This window comes from Lampris incognitus, chromosome 7 (genome assembly GCF_029633865.1).
Source record: "Lampris incognitus isolate fLamInc1 chromosome 7, fLamInc1.hap2, whole genome shotgun sequence".
Classification (NCBI taxonomy): domain Eukaryota; kingdom Metazoa; phylum Chordata; class Actinopteri; order Lampriformes; family Lampridae; genus Lampris; species Lampris incognitus.
The window spans coordinates 61,478,094-61,501,688 of NC_079217.1; the positions used below are offsets into that span (position 1 = coordinate 61,478,094).

At 43.1% G+C, this 23,595-nt stretch overlaps 1 protein-coding gene across 2 annotated transcripts in view; it reads left to right on the top strand.

Moving 5' to 3' along the window:
- The window catches only part of LOC130115453 (spectrin beta chain, non-erythrocytic 4-like), a 161,919-nt gene that overhangs the window by 30,384 nt on the left and 107,940 nt on the right, over positions 1–23,595 (top strand). For both annotated transcript variants that reach the window (XM_056283117.1, XM_056283118.1), the window contains exons 14-18: positions 3,301–3,450; positions 5,930–6,298; positions 6,463–6,677; positions 8,139–8,276; positions 22,876–23,116. In XM_056283117.1, coding sequence (XP_056139092.1) covers positions 3,301–3,450; positions 5,930–6,298; positions 6,463–6,677; positions 8,139–8,276; positions 22,876–23,116 — 1,113 coding nt within the window. The remainder of the gene's footprint in view (positions 1–3,300; positions 3,451–5,929; positions 6,299–6,462; positions 6,678–8,138; positions 8,277–22,875; positions 23,117–23,595) is intronic.

Sequence of the window (23,595 nt, forward strand, 5' to 3'; positions counted from 1 at the left end):
GCAGGAAGGTCCTGGGTCTGAGCCCCGGGGTAGTCCAACCTTGGGGGTCGTCCCAGGTTGTCCTGTGTGGAGTTTGCATGTTCTCTGCGTGGGTTTCCTCCGGGAGCTCCTGTTTCCTTCCACAGTCCAAAGACATGTAGGTCAGGTGAATCGGCTGTACTAAATTGTCCCTAGGTATGAATGTGTGTGGGTGTGTATGTGTGTGTGTGTATCGGCCCTGTGCAATAATCTGGTGGCCTGTCCAGGGTGTCTCCCCACCTGCCGCCCAATGACTGCTGGGAGAGGCTCCAGCATCCCGTGACCCTGAGAGCAGGATAAGTGGTTCGGAAAATGGATGGATGGACAACAGCATTGTTGCAAATTGCTGGCTTGTTGGGCCGCTGTATCGGCAAGTTACGGTTAAATTCCCAACAGTTAGCATCTCATCAGAAATAGCTTCCTTGTGAGTTAATTACTTCTTCAGAATTCATGTGACATCAAAAGATAGCATTTAAATCATAGGGAAAAAAATGGATCGGTGGCTTTTCCCTGTGTTAGTCACAGACCTTATATGAGATGACTTGGTTTTTTTCAAATGAAAAGTTAGAATTGGGTTTGAGACAGTGAGCCATCCGCCACCTGTATGTTACTTCACAATGACTGGGCTGCTCTATTCTACTACTACCACTTTCAGCTGCTCCCGTTAGGGGTCGCCGCAGCAGATCATCCGTTTCCATTTCTTCCTGTCTTCTGCGTCTTCCTCTGTCACACCAACCATCTGCATGTCCTCCCTCACCACATCCATAAACCTCCTCTTTGGTCTTCCTCTTCTCCTCTTCCCTGGCAGCTCCATATTCAGCATCCTTCTCCCAATATACCCAGCATCTCTCCTCCACACATGTCCAAGCCATCTCAATCTTGTCTCTAGCTTTGTCTCCAAACTGTCCAACCTGAGCTGTCCCTCTAATATACTCGTTCCTAATCCTGTCCTTCTTCATTACTCCCAATTAAAATCTTATCATCTTCAACTCCACCACCTCCAGCTCCACCTCCTGTCTTTTCGTCAGTGCCACTGTCTCCAAACCATATAACATAGCTGGTCTCACTACCATCTTGTAAACTTTCCCTTTAACTCTTGCTGGTACCCTTCTGTCACAAATCACTCCCAACACTCCACCCTGCCTGCACTCTCTTCTTCACCTCTCTTCTGCACTCCCCGTTACTTTGGACAGTTGACCCCAAGTATTTAAACTCTTATGCCTTCGTCACCTCCACTCCTTGCATCCTCACCATTCCACTGTCCTCCCTCTCATTCACGCATAGGTATTCCGTCTTGCTCCTACTGACTTTCATTCCTCTTCTCTCCAGTGCATACCTCCACCTCTCCAGGCTCTCCTCAACCCGCACCCTACTCTCGCTACAGTTCACAATGTCATCTGTGAACATCATCGTCCATGGAGACTCCTGCCTGATCTTGTCCGTCAACCTGTCCATCACCACTGCAAAAAGGGCTCAGAGCCGATCCTTGATGTAATCCCACCTCCACCTTGAACCCATCTGTCATTCCAATCACACACCTCACCACTGTCAAACTTCCTTCGTACATATCCTGCACCACCCCTACATACTTCTCTGCCACTCCCGACTTCCTCATACAATATCACACCTCCTCTCTCGGCACCCTGGGCCGCTCTATTGTGCTTTGCAAATCATCGGCCATCATTTTACCCAATGATTCAAATAAGATTTTTAATTGACCCGAGTTTATTTTTAATTGACACCAACAAGAATGTGGCTCGTGATGCCAATGCCAATTATTTTTCTGTGCCGATCCGGCATTAAGTAGTCATCTCTACATCAGGGTGTGTTGTAGCACATTTGTTGGGCACATTTTCAGTATTTAACAAAAGACCAAATGACGTATTTGCCACAGTTTGGAAAAATCTAATATGGGAACTTTTAATGTAATTATAACTCTTAAATTTTCCTGGCCAAGAATGCCCAAATGTTCTCAAGCTGAGGACCCTTATTTTGAAATGACCTGTCTGTTAAAGTCAAGTCAAGTCAATTTTATTTGTATAGCCGATATCACAAATTTGCCTCAGTGGGCTTTACAGCAACACAAAATCCTGTCCTTAGACCCCTCTCATCGAATAAGGAACAACTCCCTAAAAAAAAAAAAACCTTTAACAGGGAGAAAAAATAGGAAGAACTCAGTTGTACCAACTGGCGACAATTTGTGCTGAAGTCCTTCAGGGTTTTGCGGCATGTTACATGGACAAAACCAGCAGTTGAGACTAGCAGTGTTATCCCGATATAATTTTGTTCCTTATACAATGTTGTGTTACTCACATTGGGCCATGAAATGGTCTTACACACAATTCTGTCCCTGCATACAGAGTTCATGAATGATTTACGAATGCTGGTGAAGGAGTCTTGGAGAAAAACCAAGTGTAATGAGTGTTTAATGAGACTCGTGAATCATCTTGGCATCATGGGTTAACGCCAGTGAATCACTAATAACATGTCGCTGGTTCATTTTGCTGATTCTGCCCCGACCTTCTAAAAAGGAGTATGGTGACTTGTGCTAGACTGAATGGACTCGATAGAGTTAGGTTTTTTTTGGGGGGGGGGGGGGGGGGTTAGGAGTCTATTTTTTCTGAAGATTTTACCTGCTTTCTTGTTTGGCGTCCTCTTAACTTCCCCTCATTCTTTTCTTTTTTCTTGTAACTTTATTTTCTTTCACGTTCTTTTCTTTTTGATCCTGTCTTAACTGTTCTTCCTTTGTCTCTAATTTTTACTCCTCTTTTTTGTATTTCTTCTATTCTTTCATTTGAGTTGTTTCTCCTGTTCTGCTTCGTTTCATCCTTTTGTTGGTATACGGGAAACCCTCTGCTTGGTTACCATATTTGATGGTAAGTCAAGCAGCCGTACCATCAAATGTCTTTACTTGGAAGAGGTGAAGAGTTGTTCGTTTGGAGTTTCATCCATTTGAGAACCATATTAAAAATCGAGTCGTTTTTTTGTCCTTCGGTGACCTTGAGAATGTTAATCGTGCTTTTGTCTCTGCACTCTGTTGCAAGACTTCTCATTGGTGTAAACAAATAGAAGCATCTCACCCCTGTCCAAGACTGTATTCACATCTGTGGTCTGATTATTTGATCAGAACCGTTGACTGTATAAAATACGGACATGGTGTCACCCGCAGATGTCTGAGGAGCCTTTCTGAAGCCAACAGTTTTGCGTTTACACTTCCCCCTCAGTTTGCATTCACACTTGCCTAAAACAAGCCTCGTCTTTCTTGATGTGTTATGGCTTTAGGAGCTGGAGGAGTCGGAGGCCTGGATCAGGGAGAAGAGCTCCATCCTGGCAGCTCAGGGTTACGGGAAGGACCTGAGCAGTGTCTTGAAGCTCCTGCAGAAACACAAGACCCTGGCTGGAGAGTTGCTGGCTCACCGATCGCTGCTACAGGTGTGTGTGCCTCTGTATATGTGCATGTGTGTGGCTACCTGTGTGTTTGTGCATATGTATGGATGCATGTCTACTTTAGTTGTTCCCTGCATTAAAAAGGCATCAGAGTAAGTCTAACTCCTTATTTTTGGTTCTGTGACGATGGGGCTCCAACGTAGGTCCCAGCAGTGTCTTCATAACAATAAAGATGGCTACGGCATAGCATACAGTCACCTGCTCAGAAATGTACCTGGCCATTGAGGTTATGCATGCTATGAGGACACAGCAAGGACCGTGACTGGTTTGCTTGGGCCGTTTACTAACTACCTGTTTCCGGTGCCGGCACCCAGCGGTTCATCCACCTTTCGCGTTTGGTGAACAAGCACAGCAAATTCCCCCATCCCTCCACCTCAACATGTTAAGTGACCTCACAAAGTATCTCTTCTACCAACATCATTTTCTCCTTCTCAATAATGGCAACAAAATTAGGCCTTTTTGCTCATCAAGCAAAAGCCATTTCCATCGCAAACCTTCTCTTCATTACAGTTACCAGTGAATGTGAGAGAACATAAACACAATTACTTTGGTACCTGATTTATCACTCGTGCTACATTGTAGCATTCGTGACACTGCCATCTAGTTTTGCAGCAAATCAAGTGCAATCCACTCTGTGCATAACTGTAGTCCACTGACTTCCGGTTTCTACTGCAGCGGTCATACCAACTTCCTGTTTGTTGGCGTGTGCTATTGACAATGGCATATTTTTGGCGATGCCTGCAAGATTTACCATGGGTAAATGTCAACCACATGCACAGAATTGTCAACAAACGTTCATCTGCACCTACCAGCAAACGGGTGAAAAGTTTCACGTTGTACATAAAATTACATCCGTCCGCTCATCCTCATAATCGTGGACGTTCCTGTTTGTTGGCATGCCAATAGCACATGCCAACAAACAGGAAACGGGTATGGCTGCTGCAGTAGAAACCGGAAGTCAGTGGACTACAGTTATGCACAGAGCCGCTTAGATCCAGTGTAAGGTTTCTGCATGCTTCAAATTAACTACTTTGTACATCCCATCGTCCCACCACATCAGGTGGGACGATGAGTCATTTGTATCTTCTACAAATGGCTGAACTGGAAGATGGACCGAGAAGCTGCCTGTCATAGAGAAGGACGGGGTCATATACAAGAACTTTTTCTAATTGCGACGCAAAGAGTCAAACATGCGGATAAAGGCGGACACTCCGAGAGTTCTTCCTCAGAGCTGTCCATGGTGAACAGTCAGCAGTCAACACGGCGATGGAAGTGGTTGTGTGAAGAATGAATAGAGTAGAATTTGCAGACCACTTGAAAGCCTGTCTATAATCACATCTGAGCACACCTGGCCGATCACTGCGGCAAGTGGGTGTAGATATCAGAAATTTAAAAAAAGGCCGAACTCCCCAATCCAAACATCTGAAAGGAGGTTTACAATGTTATTCTATCTTGGACAGTGAAAAAAAAAATTTTTTTTTTTTTTGGATGTATGTGTTCTTGTAGTCTGGATATGTGTTTTTGTCTTTTGTGTTGCACTGCTGTGGGCTGGGGGAAACGATATTTCGCTTCATTTCATGTACGCAAGTGCATGAAATGAAACGACAAATAAACGATCCTGTTTACTTGACTCTATCGGATGTTCTGAACAGTACTTGGTTTGAAGCCTGCAGCCCTTCAGGTCAGTTTATAGCTTGGCAAGTTATGATTGTTGCCACTTTTTTGTTTATTTTGTTTATTTCAAACGTTTTAAAAAAAAATTATAATAAAAGAAAACAAAAGCGAAAAAAATCAAAACGAGCAAGCAATATCATCATCAAACATTTGTTCTAAATCTCGGCAGTTCGAAAAGGAGTAGGCAGAAGTTAAAAACAACTTTTGATAATAATTACATTTGATGGTCAGTCACAACAACTTTTGGATTATACATTGAGTGATGAGTAACCTGTCTTTGTTACGGTTGTTGCCGAGACTTACATTTTACTGAATTTTGATCCCGTCGCTGGCTCAGTTGTCATTGCAACGTGATAGGACATTCTTACTCCAGCCGTCACATCATCTGTTTATAAAGGAGGATAACGGGTTTGTCAGAAATGCAGTAAACGCCATTTTAATGTCGCTGTGCCTGTCTGCTGCAGCAGTTATACAGGGACTGGACCACTGTATTGCTGTTTACTGAATTTTCAACAAACACATGATCCTCCATTGGAAAAAGATGAGGCGACAAAGCCCACAACTGCATGTAAAAGCACATTTATCTCCTGGTTTTCCACCTCCATATTATTATCATTATTAACAACATCCAAAAATCAAAGTGGAGGGCTGATGGATGTTAGCGGAAAGACTGATCAGGCTGAACTATAAATAGTTCTTAAGTTAAAGTTAACCTCACTGGTAGTACCCCTAAACTCTGTGTTAGACGATTTTGATTGGCCCTCTCTTCCTTTGCCCGTCCCCTTCTTAGAACACCATAAAAAGAGGGAAACAGATCCTGAGTGAGAAGAGCTTTGGCACGGCCGGCATCCAGGAGCACATCATGGAGGTGAAGGGGGAGTGGAAGAGTTTGGAGGACCAGGCTGCCCAGCGCCTTGGCCACCTGCAGGAGGCGCTCAACTTCTTCCAGTTCTCCACAGAGATGGACGACCTGCTGGCCTGGCTGCAGGACGCTTACCGCCTGGTGTCCAGTGAAGATTTTGGGCATGACGAGTACTCCACCCAGTCACTGCTGAAGAAGCACCGGGGTGTCCGGGAGGCCATAGATAAACACCGTCTGCATGTAGTGGCGCTGCGCAAGCACATGGTGGCACTGCCGCTGCCATACCGTGAACAGGAAGTAAGTGAACCGCAGAGGGGGAGTGGGGGTTTTGTGATATTTTGGGAAAGCACTTTGTTCAGTTCAGTTGTTTGTTACTTGATTCATTTTAGATTGACCAAGTCCTCTCTTCAGTTCTTTTCTCTGGATTTTCTCCATCCTCTCCTCTCCTCTGTTCCTTGTAGGAGGTGCAGGTGCGTATGGGGGAGACGGAGCAGCTGTACACCGAGGTAGCGGAGGTGGCTGTGCTCAGGCAGCAGTGGCTCCACGACGCACTGGCCGTCTACCACATGTTCAGCGAGGTGAACGCCTGCGAGCTGTGGATTGACGAAAAGGAGCAGTGGTTGGACAAGATGGAGATCCCCGAGAGGCTGGAGGACGTGGAGGTGGTGGCGCATCGGTACGTTAGAGAGAAGAGAGAAAAGAGAGAGGCAAGAAATGGGTAGAGCAATGAGGAGATGGATATTGTAGAGTATCATGAGCAGCTTAGAGAATATTATTAAAGTTAAAGAAGCTAAGTAGAAAGTTGCCTGTTCAGTCATTGGTATGTGTGTGCATACAGGCTGTTGTGAATGCCAGTGGGCTAGTGCAAAGAAACCTGAAGAATCGAACTAGACACGCCTGATTCCTTGAAAAAAAAATCACACTAAAGAGGTCAATGTTCATGTCCAAAAGTGGGAGTTATCCCAGACATCTCATGGGCCATTACTGCCTCGTTCCACCAGGCCCATCTGTACCACAAAATAGCTGCTGAACGATATTGGAAAAAAAAAATCAACATTAAAATAATTTTGTTTTTATGATATACATTGCAACATTAAAGAATGAAAAGGAGTTATGTGATTTCACCAGATAAATGAAACTTTAAACTTGCAAAGCAACATTTGCAAAACAATTTATCACTCTAGCGATGATTAGAATTGTTTTGGAGGAGGAAAGACATGTCCAAGTAGTCATTAAATCCGACTCAATTACTTTTTTGTCAGGTACACCAAAATCATTTTCTTTAGTCGTAAAACAGTGGACCTTGCTTGATTTCATTTCCTGTCAAATAATAGTTTTAGTGGGGGCATCTGAGCGGCATGGCGGTCTATTCCGTTGCCTACCACCATGAGGATTGCTGGTTACCCCCCCGTGTTACCTCCGGCTTGGTCAAGCATCCCTACAGACACAATTGGCCGTGTCTGTGGGTGGGTATTTGTCCTTGTCGCTGCAATACCGCCTCCTCTGGTCCGTCGGGGTACCTGTTTGGGGAGAAGGGGGAACTGGGGGGAATAGCGTGATCCTCCCACGTACTACATCCCTCTGGTGAAACTCCTCACTGTCAGGTGAAAAGAGGTGGCTGGCGACTCCACATTCATCGGAGGAAGTGTGTGGTAGTCTGCAGCCCTCCCCGGCTCGGCAGAGGGGGTGGAGCAGCGACTGGGATGTCTCGGAAGAATGGGTAAGTGGCCAAGTATAATTAAGAAAAAAAGGGGTGGTGATAATAGTTCTAAGAGTTTTAGCCTAATATGACTGATGAGCCCAATTTGCCTATCATTTCGTCCTTTGCAATGTGACCATTTCACATTTATATTGGAATGATGATTCTGAAACTAGATGTTGTTCAGCCCTACTGCAGAATTTACTGTTGAACACACCAAACATGCACCAAGACTGAGTGAGACTGACAGACAAGTAGCTTGTCACACATTAAGACATGAAATCAGACATAAGAATCCCATCTAACACTCTCACACCCAAATAATAAAGATGGCATCCTCTCATAACCCCCATGTCACAGAGTTCAGTTTATCTCTATTGCATGATATCGTATCAACTGACTTTGTCCAACTCTGTTCCCATGATGCCCTTGGTGTAGGTTCGAGAGCCTTGACCAGGAAATGAACAGCCTGATGGGAAGGATCCTCGATGTCAACCAGATAGTCCAGCAGCTCCTGGATGGAGGCCATCCTTCCTCCACAGAGGTCAGAGGTTGCCAAGACCATCTCAACTCCAGGTACTGCAAGACACAGTGTTGACATCAACAAAAGTGAGATAAACAAAAATGAGATTAACAGTTAATGCATTATCTGTTAAAATTCTTTTAATCTTAACACTTAATTAACATTAATTAACATTAATAAGAGTTACGACTATTTACCACTACTACTACTACTACCATAGGCGATATTAAACAACAAAAGTGCAGCTACCTCAGCTGCCCTGATACCAATAACAACAACATTAACAAAAAATATGTAATTTACACTAATAGATATCAGTAAACAACTAATAACAAGGGTAATATTATTGACTCTGCTACTACTGCAGTTACTACTGCTCAATCAATCAGATTTTATTTGTATAGCACTTTTCTTACAAACAAATGTAACACAAAGTGCTTCACACAATCAAACAATGAAATCAATAAAATCTCCCCCCCTCACAAAAAATAAATAAAAGTACAGGCAAATTCTAGAAAAAAACAAACAAGTAAACACTGATTAATTAAAAGTAACAACAGAGCAGAATATATAAAAATAGCAAACTATATAAAACACACACACACACTACGAATTTAGCTGTAGGCTGTTTTGAAAAGTAAGGTTTTTAACCTGCTTTTAAATGTGTCCAGTGTGGAGGCCTCTCTCAGGTCCTCAGGCAGGGCGTTCCATCTACTTGGGGGGTAAATAGAAAATGCAGCTTCCCCTCTTCTAGACTTAGCACCAGGGCTGGTTAAAAGACCCCTGCCGTTGTCTGTGAATGTTCTCATTCACTGCCATTGGACCTGAGAGTTCTTGCTGGTTTATAAGAAATTAACATATCTTTTATATAGTGTGGTGCAAGGCCATTTAGCGCTTTGTCTACAATTAAAAGAATTTTAAAATCAATTCTAGTCTTAACGGGGAGCCAATGCAGAGATCTAAGATCAGGTGTAATGTGCTCATACTTTTTAGTTCTGGTGAGAACACGTGCTGCCGCATTTTGAATTAATTGTAGTTGGTGCACAACTGATTTTGGGAGGCCGGTGAATAGTCCATTGCAGTAATCTAGTCTACTTGTTATAAAAGCGTGGATTAATTTCTCACAGTCTGATATTGATAGAAAGCCCCTTAGTTTTGAAATGTTTTTAAGATGGTAGAAGGCTGATCTTGTGAGATGATTGATGTGGCTCTTGAAATTTAGATCACTGTCCATCATTACACTAAGATTTCTAGCTTCACCTTTGCACTCCAGAGACAGAGAGCTGAGATGAGCTGCAATTCTCTGTCTCTGAGTCTTTGCACCAAAAATAAGTATTTCTGTCTTGTCTTTGTTCAGTTGTAAAAAGTTATCTGACATCCATAAAGTAATATCGTCAATACTCTGAATTAGGGAACGTATGGGAGCTAGGTCATCAGAAGATAGGGATATGTACAGTTGTGAATCATCTGCATAATTATGATAATTTATTTTGTGTTGCTGTATAACATGTGCAAGTGGGAGCATATAGAGATTGAATAGTAGTGGTCCAAGAATCGAACCTTGGGGTAGCCCACACATTATATCCACTTTTTCTGAGGCAAAGTCTCCAATAGACACAAAGAACTGCCTGTCCTGAAGGTATGTTCTAAACTAGTTGAGAACCGGGCCGACCCATTTTTCTAATCTCTCTAGCAAGATATCATGATCAACAGTGTCGAAAGCAGCACTGAGATCCAGGAGCACAAGAACAGACAATTTATTAGAATCTGTGTTCATATGCAGATCGTTCACAACTTTGATAAGTGCCGGTTCTGTGCTATGGTGAGATCAAAAACCCGATTGACAGATGCCTAGAAGGTTGTTAGATATTAAATACTTATTAACTTGAGAATAAACTGTTTTTTCAAGGATTTTGCTGAGGAATGGTAAGTTGGAGGTGGGCCTGTAGTTGGCAATAACTGTCGCATCAAGATTACTCTTCTTCAGAAGTGGTTTAACGACAGCTGTCTTAAGTGCTGCAGGAAATATACCTGCCTGAAGAGAGTAGTTAATAATTTCTAAAACGTCATGTGCTAAGCAATTACAAAATTTTTTTTACATTTGGTAGGGAGAGGATCCAAGCAGCAGGTGGGCAACCTGAGCTGCCTAACAATATTGTGTAGACTTTTAAGGTCTTGAGTGTCAAAGTGAGACATGGCGCCAGTGATATTTCTGGAGAACTGGAGGGTAGGTTCATTACTGGATCTTGAGGCACTAATGTTCTGTCTAATGGCAATAATTTTGTTATTGAAGAATGTGGCGAATTGCTCACATATTTCAGTGGACAGCATCTCTGATGGGTTTGGAGATGGTGGATTAATAAGTCAGTCAATAGTGGAGAAAAGCCCTTTACTATTGTTCATATTTTCATTAATGATTTTAGAGAAAAAAGACTGTCTTGCCTGTTTATTTTTTTGCAGTACTTGTTCAGTCTGTCCTTGTAAATTTCTTAGTCTTCCTCCACTGTCGTTCTGCTTGGCGACAGTCTCTCTTAAGCTGCCTAATAACCACACCATTTCTCCAGGAGGCTTTTTGTTTTTCTATGTTTTTAGTTTTAACAGGTGCAATGTTGTCAAAGATATTCCATATTTTGAGTTGAAGTCGTTCACAAGATCCTCAGTTTGTGATGACATGAACGGCGACAACTCATTTACGGTTTCTGAAAGGTTTCAATTGTGTTACTATCAATGAAGTGTTTTTTGAGCATTCGAGTGCTCTTCTGTTGTACAGGAAGAGCTGACACATCAAAAAATACACAACAGTGATCAGAGATAGATCAGAGATATTATGATGTCTACTACAAGTAATAACAATTAAGGGTCGACCGATATGGGTTTTTTTTTAGGGCCAATAGTATCAGCCCTGAAAAAGCTGTATCGGTCTCCTTGATTACTAATAATCGGTATCGGCCCGATACTGATACCATTAGTAATCAAAGTAAATGAGTAAATATCAGCATAGATACTGATATTTGAAACCGATGTACATTTGCAGTAAAAATGAAAATTTTGGTGTCAAAATTTAGAATAACACAAATTCCCGCATAAAACTGTTTTGAAATGCCTTTAAGCATATGTTTAAGTATAAGATAACTTTTCAACATTATCTTACAACAAAAAGTGCAGGTAGCTCCCAGTAGAATTTCTTATGAAGTTAACTGACACGTCAGTGATGTTGCTAGTAGTAGTTGGTTGAGACTGAGTGTGACTGGCCCTGGTAGGTGACGTGCAACAAATAACATTGTAGCCTATCAGTTTTTTTGCTAGTCAGCTAGATAAGTTATGGATGACCAAATGAACTTGTTGGAAGTTCGCCATCGCATTCAAATTATCTCTATGAGACTCAACATTAGCTTATGTTATTATGACTGTTGGCTACCTATAGCATCCATCCATTATCTGAGCCACTTGTCCTGCTCTCAGGGTCACGGGGATGCTGGAGCCTATTCCAGCAGTCATTGGGTGGCAGGCAGGGAGACACCCTGGACAGGCCACCATGCCATCACAGGGCCCACACACACACACACACACACAGATTCATACCTAGGGACAGTTTAGTATGGCTAGGTCACCTGACCTACATGTCTTTGAGCTGTGGGAGGAAACCCACGCAGGCACGGGGAGAACATGCAAACTCCACACAGAGGACGACCCGGGACGACCCACCAAGGTTGGACTACCCCGGAGCTCGAACCCAGGACCTTCTTGCTGTGAGGCGACCGCGCTAACCACTGGGCCACCGTGCCGCCTATCTATAGCATGTGGTTGAGTAATGTCACATTTGCAATATGGTAGCTAAAATAAGTTCCAGTTGTACTAGCAGCAAAATTTCTCAACGATATAGCTATTGCTGCATAAATAAACTTATCTCGTAGGTCTGGGGGATACATCGATATTATATTGATATTGTGATATAAGACAAGATATCATTTTGGATTTTGGATATCTTAATATTGTGACATGGTATAAGCATACAAATTTGCTCAGATAATGGACGGTATAAGTGTATTTTCCTGGTTTAAATGGCTACATTACAGTAAAGGGGTGAAATTTTCTTAACTTGGTAGACTGTTCTACTCTTTTCTTCTACCTGCTTGGTCATCATATCCAGATTAGTAATGACTGTTTATAAAAAAATCTCTTGGATGTAAATATCTTATGAGCACACCAATAGTCATCCCTACAATATTGTCATAATATCACTATCAAGGTATTGGATCAAAGATATCGTGATATTTGATTTTGTCCATATTGCCCAGCCCTATTTTCTCGTTATATTTAACTGTATATCACTGGAACAAAGTTCATTATGCGGGACATATTCCATCAGCTGGATCGCCAGCTGGATCGGCTGGGAGAGATATGTCTGCTACATCCTGTGGGCCCAGGGACCGTGGCCCTGACCAGAGCTGCACCTGAGGAGGTAACACCAGGGGCTGCTGACAGGACGCGGAAGCGGGACAGGCTAAGCTAACTGCTAGCCCATGCAGACTGGCAGTTCTGATAACACCGAGGGCGGTCTGGCGGCGGCCTCGCCTAGCGTTGACTGTGTTTTGGTGTCACTGTGTGGAGTGCGGGGAGGTGTGTCGAAGGTGTCTGGCTGGGAAAGCTGGCACTGGATTGGCTCAGGGAGCCTGGTCTGTTGCGCTCGGTGGGCCCAGGGACCACGGTCCTGCGGGAGCTGCGCCCGAGGAGGAAATACCGAGGGCGGTCTAACAGGACGCGGATGCGGGGCAGGCTAAGCTAACTGTTAGCCCATGCAGACTGGCAGTTCTGACAGTCATCCTGACTGGCGTTCGTTCTTCGGGCAGTGGAGTTTTTGGACTGTGTTGCACTGAGTGGACTGTGTTGGTAACTGTTTGTGGTTTTGTTTTGTTTTTTTGCTTTGTTCTGTTTGTTGCCATCAAAAAGCAATTGATAGTACTGTTGAAGATGAGAAAATTACAAGTATTCAGTGTGTCGGCCCTGTGATTGCCTGGCGGCCTGTCCACGGTGTCTCCCCGCCTGCCACCCAGTGACTGCTGGGATAGGCTCATGCATCCCCGCAACACTGAGTAGGACAAGAGGTTTGGATAATGGATGGATGGATTTTCTCTCTGTTTTTGTATGTTTTTGGTGGTGTCGTTTTTTGGGAATTTTGGATGTGTGTTTTGTGTCGCACTGCTGTGTGCTGGGGGAAACGGAATTTAGTTTCTTTTGTGTACACAAGTACAAAAAGAAATGACAATAAATTGTTTTTGATTCCTGATTTTCAGTGGTGTAACAGGAAAACTGGGCAAGCTTGTCATCATAGAAATAGATCATAAGATTGTGGTGTTTTTGCAACTTCAAGTGTACAGGATTGTGATGTTTGTTGCAATTTCAACAATATCTGCTGCCTTACCTTCGAAAAACAGCTCGCAAGGCTCACTGGAGCTGCTCCAGTCTGCAAATGTGTTCCTCTGTGTCTGTCGGTGGCACAGTAGCCGCCAGTGTTGATAGACTATTACTCGTGACGTGTAACCAGTCAGATAGTGCTGTGGGTGGGACATTGCTCTATACCACAGAGTGGTGACTACAGACAGAGGCGGCTGCATTGGAGCCAAAGTAGTGCATTTCTAAATTAATTTATTTCATCAGCAATCAGATTAAAAAAAAAAACCCAAACCATTCCAATAATTTTAAAAATGCTGAATATTGGATCTGATAATCAGCCAGGCCAATATCGGCCGACCCCAAATAGCGAAGTGATATCTACGTGAACTCCACCTACTGCAAGACAAAAAATATTCAAAAAGAATCAAAACAAAACAAAAACATAGAGTAACACCAACACTCATAGTACTAATGCTGAAATTACTACTGATATACTGCCATTCATAATACAACTTGTGACTATTCAAAAACCCTAAATCATAGATAAAAGCAACAGCGATAGAAGTAATTGCTACGATTAATGGTGCCAATCAGTAATAATAATAATACTAACACTGTCACTACCACAAGTAATACTACTCAGCTGTAGTAAGTATAACGACAACCCACCAAACCCCTGACCTTTGTCCCTGGATACCGGAAAGTGCTTTATGGATAATGATTAAAAGAATAACTACTAGTTAGAGCTGCACAATTAAATGAACATGATTGATTGTGATATTGACGTTTAAAATGCGTGCTTCACTCATGGAACACTCCACTATATATCAAATCAAGCACTTCCTAAACTAACTGCATGACCAGTCACAGCTGTTCCTTTTAAGTGCCAACCCTGCAGCGGCAGCCTGTGCAAAAAAATTTCGGGTTGTTGCGGCTGCAGCCCAGGGTAGAAGAGTAAGGACAAAACGAAGATCAAATGTCTGGAGCGGAAGGCGAAGAGCTAGTCCCTCAAAACGGATCCTCATCCCAAGTTTGGAAATATTTTGGATTTAGGGCAAGTGATGTCAACCAAGAAGAAGTCATACGCAAAGAGTACCGTGGAATTGTGTGTGTGCCACAAAGCAACACAACTAATATTTTCAATCACCTGAAAAAATACCACAAACTGCAGTACAAGGAATGCATGAAGGCCAAGAAGAACTAACGTTAGCTCACTGAATCCCCGTCCTTGCCCAGTGTCAACTCAAGACATCCATAACAGCAACCCTGTAACCCTGTGCAGCATGGCACCGTATCCATCCAGCTCCCAAAGACAGACTGAAATAACTGATGCAGTTGCATTCCATTTGGCCCAAGATATGTGTCCAATAAACACTGTGAGCAATGAAGGCTTCAGGAAGTGGTCAACACTCTCGACAAAACATATGTGATCCCCTCACGCAATTATTTTTCCAAAGTGGCATTACCTGCGCTGTACGCAAAACGTCGAGGGGAAATGGATAGGGATGTCCCAGCTGTCGAGTACTTTGCGATTACCACTGACCTACGGTCAAGCAGAACAATGGAGCCGTACTTGAGCCTGACAATTCCATTACATTGACAGGGATTTTAAAATGAATAGTTGATGCTTGTAAATGTCATTTTCCCCACAAGACCACACAGAATTATTTTAAAAGAAAATATATTTTGTCCCTAAAATCAATGAATAATCGTGATAAATAATCGTGATCTCATTATTGATCATTTTTGATCAAATTTTGTGACGTGTGAGTAAGTCATATATCATACACCCGATTAATGGGTTTTCAACCACCAGCTTCTTGCTGATTAGACAACATACCTTACTAAATCTCTGTGTCCTGCTTACACCAGGGAGAGGAGTGGGTGGGAGAGAAGAAAGAAGGAAAAGTGGAGGCAGGGGAGAAGGAGAGAGAGGAGAGTGGGTGGGTGGATGGAGGGGAGGAAAAGATAATAGGCTGGCCAATTGTCCATGGGGAATTGATAGCTCTGAAAATGGTGGGTTTTTTTCCTTGGGGGGGAAACATAAAATAAAGTTCTGCCATCTTGTTATGGGCAGCTGATGACTTATGTGTGATGAATTATCTTCTTCCTTTTTTTGATTCACTCATCGTCCTTAAGTGAAAAACGACCCCCATTTTCTCAGTTGTTGGCTAGCTCATGTCTGTTTAGCTGTCATGACCTTAAGGATTTGAGCCCATATGTGAGTTCACTCCACACACACACACACACACACACACAAATATATATATATACATACCAGAACATGTTTGATATTTTGACAAGCTACTTCTGCTGTTTGACCTGAGGACCGTCCTGTAACTTCAAAAAATGTAACCTCCACCAATTTAATTCAGATTTAAGCTCACTTATATCATATTTTCAAAAGTTAGCAGCTTTCTAAATAAATGAACATATGCAATAACAACAATAATAACAACTATGCTACTGTTGGGCGAAAGAGAAGGAGAGGGGGAAGGCATGTCCAGAGGCAGCGGGAGAGGAGGACAGGTAGGAGTGTGGAGGTGAGAGTCTGAACTTTGAATGTTGGCATTATGACTGGTAAAGGGAGAGAGCTGGCTGATATGATGGAAAGAGGAAAGGTAGGCATACTGTGTGTGCAAGAGACCAGGTGGAAGGGGAGTAAGGCCAGGAGCATCGGAGGTGGGTTCAAACTCTTCTACCATGGTGCAACTGGGAGGAGAAATGGGGTAGGGGTAATTCTGATGGAAGAGTCTGTCAAAAGTGTGTTGGAGGTGAAGAGAGTGTCAGACAGAGTGATGAGTATGAAGCTGGAAATCGAAGGTGTGATGAATGTTATCAGCGCATATGCCCTGCAATTTGGGTGTGAGATGGAAGAGAAAGAATAATTCAGGAGTGAGTTGGATGAAGTGGTGGGACGAGTGATTTGGATCAAGTGTACCCAAGGAGGAGCGAGTGGTGATTGGAGCAGACTTCAGTGGACATGTTGGTGAAGGGAGCGGAGGTGATGAGGAGGTGATGGGTAGGTATGATGTCAAGGAGAGAAATGTGGAAGGACAGATGGTGGTGGATTTTGAGAAAAGAATGGAAATGGCTGTGGTGAATACATATTTCAAGAGGAGGGAGGACCACAGGCTGACGTATAAGAGAGGAGAAAAGTGCACACAGGTGGACTATATCTTATGTAGAAGCCGTGACCTGAGAGGGATTGGGGACTGCAAGGTGGTGACAGGGGAGAACGTAGCTAGGCGGCATCGGATGGTGGTATGTAAGTTGACTTTGGGGATCGAGAAGAGGAAGCGAGTGAAGGCAGAGCCGAAGATCAAATGGTGGAAGTTGAAGAAGGAAGACTGTTGTGTGGAGTTCAGGCAGGAGTTAAGACAGGTACTGGGTGGTAGTGAAGAGTTGCCAGATGGCTGGAAAACCACTGCAGAAATAGTGAGGGAGACAGCTAGGAAGGTACTTGGTGTGTCATCAGGACAGATGAAGGAAGACAAGGAGACCAGGAGAGTCTCCATGGACTATGATGTTTGCGGATGACATTGTGCTCTGTAGTAAGAGTAGGATGCAGGTTGAGGAGAGCCTGGAGAGGTGGAGGTATGCACTGGAGAGAAGAGGAATGAAAGTCAGTAGGAGCAAGACGGAATTCATATGCGTGAATGAGGGAGGACAGTGGAATGGTGAGGATGCAAGGAGTAGAGCTGACGAAGGCGTATGAGTTTAAATACTTGGGGTCAACTCTTCAAAGTAACAGGGAGTGCAGAAGAGAGGTGAAGAAGAGAGTGCAGGCAGGGTGGAGTGGGTGGAGAATAGTGTCAGGAGTGATTTGTGACAGAAGGGTTACCAGCAAGAGTTAAAGGGAAGGTTTACAATATGGTAGTGAGACCAGCTATGTTGTATGGTTTGGAGACAGTGGCAGTGATGAAAGACAGGAGGTGGAGCTGGAGGTGGCAGACTTGAAAATTCTAAGATTTTCATTGGGAGTGACAAAGAAGGACAGGATTAGGAACGAGTATATTAGAGGCATAGGCCGCGGAACGCATTTCGAATGGGTAGGGCCAAGAATGACGTGACGTCCCCCCCCCAAGCCACACTCGTAACGCATAACTTTATTTATTATTGCCGTTTTTATTTGTCCTGATTATAGCCTACACTTGAGTCACAATCAAATAGTATAATCAGTATGATTACAAAGCATAAATCACTTGACACGTCAAATCCAGTTGCATAGGATTAAAAAAATGTCAACGCTCACCACCCCGTCTTAAACTTTCCCAAAGAAGTTCCTCCGTCTCTCGTTGTGCTGGATGAAGTCACTGGCAATGGCGAGACCATCCACATTGGTCAAAGCATCCCTGTGTGTGTGGCTGCACATCAAGTCATTGAGTCTCCTTTGAGTCATTGTTGACCTTAGATAAGTCTTCATACGACGAAGGGTTGAGAAAGACCTCTCGGCGCTGGCAGTTGACACGGGAATCGTATAAAACAATTGTATAAAACGTCCGTGTGACGCTAAGCTCACGTGACACAAATAACCAATCAATCATTAGGAAACAGAGTTTGTTGCTTGTGATAGGCTACGTACTGTACGTAGGCTTACAGCTAGTGGAAATTAGCCCGGGAAGAGGGCAAAAGTGCAATACATTAAGAATGTAACGTATTTGCGATTTGAATTTTTACACATGTTTATGTTTGATGCACGCCAAAGTAGGTATGGCCACGGCCCTACTGGCCATACCGGTTCCGCGGCCTATGATTAGAGGGACAGCTCAGGTTGGACGGTTTGGAGACAAGGCAAGAGAGGCCAGACTGAGATGGTTTGGACATGTGTGGAGGAGAGATGCTGGGTATATTGGGAGAAGGATGCTGAATATGAAGCTGCCAGGGAAGAGGAGAAGAGGAAGGCCAAAGAGGAAGTTTATGGATGTGGTGAGGGAGGACATGCAGGTGGCTGGTGTGACAGAGGAAGATGCAGAAGACAGGAAGAGATGGAAACGGATGATCCGCTGTGGCGACCCCTAACGGGAGCAGCCGAAAGTAGTAGTAGTAGTAGTAGTAATGGTGGTGGTGGCAATGGGGGTGCAGAAAAAATATATTTTCCAAATTTCCTTTTTATAATTTCCTTAAAAAATGTAGTATCTTTAATGTCTTACAACAGCATATGTTTTTGGGTGGGGTGACAACTCTCCCACCCCATCCCCCCGAATATACACAGATGGGAAATTGCAGCTGAACACTGAACAAAAAGCTAAAGCTAAAAGTAAGCCGTTGCACACTAATCCCAAGCTTTTGGTACAAAAAGTTTGCACGCTGAAAATTAAATTCGACCTCTTGTTTTGTGCATCAGGTAAGACAAACCAACTCTTAGAAAATAATTTGTCACTAATGTTTCCGGAACAGTCTCGATTCTCTGTATTTTCTAACATCCGTCAGTTTGCTCTCAGAGATTCTTGAGAGCTGTTGGACCATGATGACTAATTTAGGAAGAACGCATATGAGAAATTTGGAGATAGTATGCAAAGGCCTTGGACGTCAACTTGTGAGCTGGAAACCAGGTTGACATGGTGCTTTGCATCTAAAAATAGAAACGATTAAAGCACACAAACCCCCTCCTGCAAGTTTAAAATTTACGAGTGATTTAAAAGATAAGCCTGAGTCCCCCAGTTGGCTTCTATAAAGTCTTAGAGGACTGTGGATCAGAAAGAAGGGTCTGGTTTGTGGGGTTCAGGCTGTGTGTTGGGGTGTGGGGGGATAAGAGCATGCCTGTATTGTTGTATCATCCATTTGGCTTATTACATGTGAATACATACTGGCAACATGAATGTCATCTGGGAATCTGATCCACCGTGTTTGTTTTGGCAGCTTTGAGTTTCATACAGTCAATATCCCGCCTCCAGCAGTCAGTCTGTCGAGGGGATTGGTTGATTGGTGGACCTTAGTCGTTCTGATAGGCCAGAGTAGTTGTCTTTTAGTGATGTCCACGTTGGCCTGGCTCTCTTGTGACCTTGGCATATGATAGCTGGTATGAAGGTGGCCATCTGTGTCGACTGCCACCGACAGGGCAGGGCCAGTCATGACCATTTGTCAAAAAGAAAAGAAAAACGAACAAAAATAAGCTTACTTATCTCTTCACGTCACCTTCTTTTATATCTATTTTGTGGGATTTGTTGGTGTTTCATGATAATACTATACTAATGATATTATTTTACATTATACTATATCAGCATATATTATATTATGATATATTGTATGTGCTTATGTATTAGTTATCCTCTTTCCCTTTTACTGACCCCCCCCACACACACACACACACCATAGGGGACAGCTGACTGCTGATCATGTTGTTACAGAAAATAAATGGTAGTTTCAACAGTAAGCTGGTTCAAGTCATTATAAGTATTCAAATATATTTACTCCCCCCCCCCTCCCTTTCAATACCGTCTTCCTAAAAACAAACGAAACAAAAAAAGGCTTCATCAACAGTCACAGATTGAGTCTTTTGTGGCAAGACGTGACCGCTAATACTTTGCATGCTAACATGACTTGAACTGGATGTTATTGAAACAGCCTCTAATTACTCCATAATTACTCTATAGGGTTTTTTTTTTTTTTTTTTTTTTTTTTGGTGCTTTACCAAAGGTGGTATGTAGCACTTTTGATTGAATCCCTTCAAATTATAATATAGCGCTATAAATTAGTAAAAAGAATATGATGAAAATATATCATAATATATCATATGGATTTATGTTGGTTTTAAATATCAGGTGTCCTTGAGTGCTCTGAAAGACGCCCACAAGTCAGTCAATCAATCAATCACTCAATCAATCAATCAAGTTGCATTTTAATGAAGCGCTTTTCTAGCTGCAAATGTATTACTATTATTATTATTATTATTATTAAATCAGCAGATAAGATAAATGAATTTTACTTGGTTGAACCTGAGTGTACAATGTCATGTTTGATGTTTGTATAACCAGCGGCTCCCTGCTGCCTCCATGCTATTCAGGCTTGTGTGTGTGTGTGTGCGTGCATGGGTGCTACATGGCTAAATAGATTACTATGACTTGCTGGTCTGGACCAGAATCAGAAAAAAAAAGAAATGCTGTTCATAACACAGGTGCTGTAATACTGGCCTTTGAGGTCTCAAATAAAATACTTTGTAATTCACCCTTGGGGGAGTATTTTGCAAGCCAGTATTGGTAAATTAGAAAGATAACTTTATAAAATTATTTTCAGTAGCTTCCTTAATGCTGCTCTTTGCTAGCAGCGATGAATATTTATGGCTAAATCTTACCCCCAAACCTCCATTTCATGTTTGGTTTCCCAGATTCAACTCAGTATCCCCAGCATTGCAGCATCCTTTTCACAGATATCTGGCTAGTTTGATAATCCTGCTTTGATAAATACCCCTTCTACCACTACTAGTACTACTTTCGACTGCTTCCGTTAGGGGTCGCCACAGTGGATCATCCGTTTCCATCTCTTCCTGTCCTCTGCATCTTCCTTTGTCACACCAGCCACCTACATGTCCTCCCTCACCACACCCATAAACCTCCTCTTTGGTCTTCCTCTTTTCCTCTTCCCTGGCAGCTCCGTATTCAGCATCCTTCTCCCAATATACCCAGCATCTCTCCTCCACATATGTCCAAACCATCTCAATCTTGCCTCTCTTGCTTTGTCTCCAAACCGTCCAACCTCAGCTGTCCCTCTAATATGCTCGTTCCTAATCCTGTCCTTCTTCATCACTCCCAATGAAAATCTTACCATCTTCATCTCTGCCACCTCCAGCTGCACCTCCTGTCTTTTCATCAGTGCCACTGTCTCCAAACCATACAACATAGCTGGTCTCACAACCATCTTGTAAACCTTCCCTTTAACTCTTGCTGGTACCCTTCTGTCGCAAATCACTCCTGACACTCTTCTCCACCCACTCCACCCTGCCTGCACTCTCTTCTTCACCTCTCTTCTGCACTCCCTGTTACTTTGGAGCATCGATAAATACCCCACAGATCCAAAATATCAACAAGACTCTACTTCCAAAAAAGCAGTAGCACCAAAATCTTTGCTGAATTCTGGAAACTCTTAAATGGTTACCTGTTATGTGTTGAATTCAGTTGAAGATTTCACAAATCAATTTCACAGCAGTTTGTTCAGGCCGTAGGCTTTGGCAGAGTTTAGGCTATCAGAATTAATGTCATTGTTAACAGTATATTGGCTTCATTCGAGACAAAGTTGGATGTAGGAAGTTCCTACTTGAAATTTCCCTCTTCCAACCACAAAGCATTCCAGTTCAGAGTGCGAAAAGAGTTCATCTAAATAAAAAAAAACAAATGTCTACAGCACATGCACACCAAATCCATCCATTATCCAACCGCTTATCATGCTCCCAGGGCCGCGAGGGATGCTGGAGCATATCCTAGCAGTCATTGGGCGGCAGGTGGGGAGACACCCTGGATAGGCGGCCAGACCATCACAGGGCTATAATCAAAAATAAATAAATAAAAATCAGAAAGTCTGTTTGACCAGTAGCTACCATGGTAACGTTAACACGCTAAACGTTGCACACTAGCATCCTTCCCAATACATATTGATCTACTCTTATAGTTGGTGAAACAATGGTAAGTTGACATTTTCAAAGTGGACATTTTGTAGGAACATAAGCATGCGGATGACACCTCAGTCATTGGACTGATCTCTAAACAATGATGAGTCAGCTTATATATAGGGAGGAGGTGGAGAAGCTGGTGGGTTGGTGCACTGAGGATAACCTGTCCCTCAACACCAAATACACACTAAATGATACTGCTAATTCATATCCCGTTGCTTAAGCTAAAGCTAACGTTTCATAATCAACCTGTGTGGTTACACAGCTGTCTCTGCAAGCACAACAGGTTTTAGTTTCATGCCATGTAGGAAATTTGACTCAACAAGGCATTTTAAGAGCTTAAAATGGTCTTAAGATGATTGTTTACTATTCAAAGTGTTCTCTGCCCTGCATCCCACAATGTTTGTGTGACATCATATGACAGCCACTTGGTGAAGTCAGGGTTGTCGAAATCTTTCCGACTTTACTTGATGGAATTCTGACACTGAGTTGCATTTCATTGCAGTTTTCCTTTTTGGAGGTTGTGTGGAACACAGCATTCCACTTGTTAAATCCTCATTTAGTAGACATATTTTTTTCCACAGTTTCTGCTCAACTCCACCCCTCCCCTCTTCTCTTTGCTCTTCATCCTCGCCTTCCTCCTGCTTTCCCAGGTGGAATCGCATTGTAGAGCTTGTGGAGCAGAAGAAGGACCACTTGGACTCAGTTTTGCGGCTCCAGAACTACCTGCTGGAGTGCGGTGAGATCAAGTCCCAGATCCAGGACAAGAGGAAAGCCATTGATGCCACGCAGTATGTGGGCAGTGACCTGGGAGGCGTTCTAGCGCTGCAGAGGCGACTCTCCACCATGGAGGGTGCGCTGTCTGTCCTGGAGCCCAAACTTCTGAACCTTCAGGTAGGCGGGAGGGCAAAAAGACACAATGAGAGTACCATATATCATGGTGACCTTTTTAAAAGGTTTTGGCAGTTTTTGCTTTATTAGGCAGGATAATGAAGAAAGGAATGAGGTATCGGTGGAGAGAGAGATGGGAACAACTGCAGTGAAGGTCCTTTGTGTACACGGTACACACATTTCTGTTGTGAGCAGGGAAGGATCTCATGTGCACTTAAGTGCATGTAAAAAAATGAAACGACAACGTCGACAGCAGACTCCAGACGGAACATGCTAGACTGCATGAGATATTTTAGCCCTTTAAATTCCAGCACTCCTTTTCTTTAAAAGCATGCGACCCCAGGGGTTGACTTTGCAGAAGGACTAAAGCCCAAGTCTTTTCTTTAAATGTCTCTTTGCCTGGATATAATGTTGATGGAACTATTATGATGCTTCTGGCTTTTTTCTACATATGCTGCCTTGTGATAGGTTGTAGTCAGTTT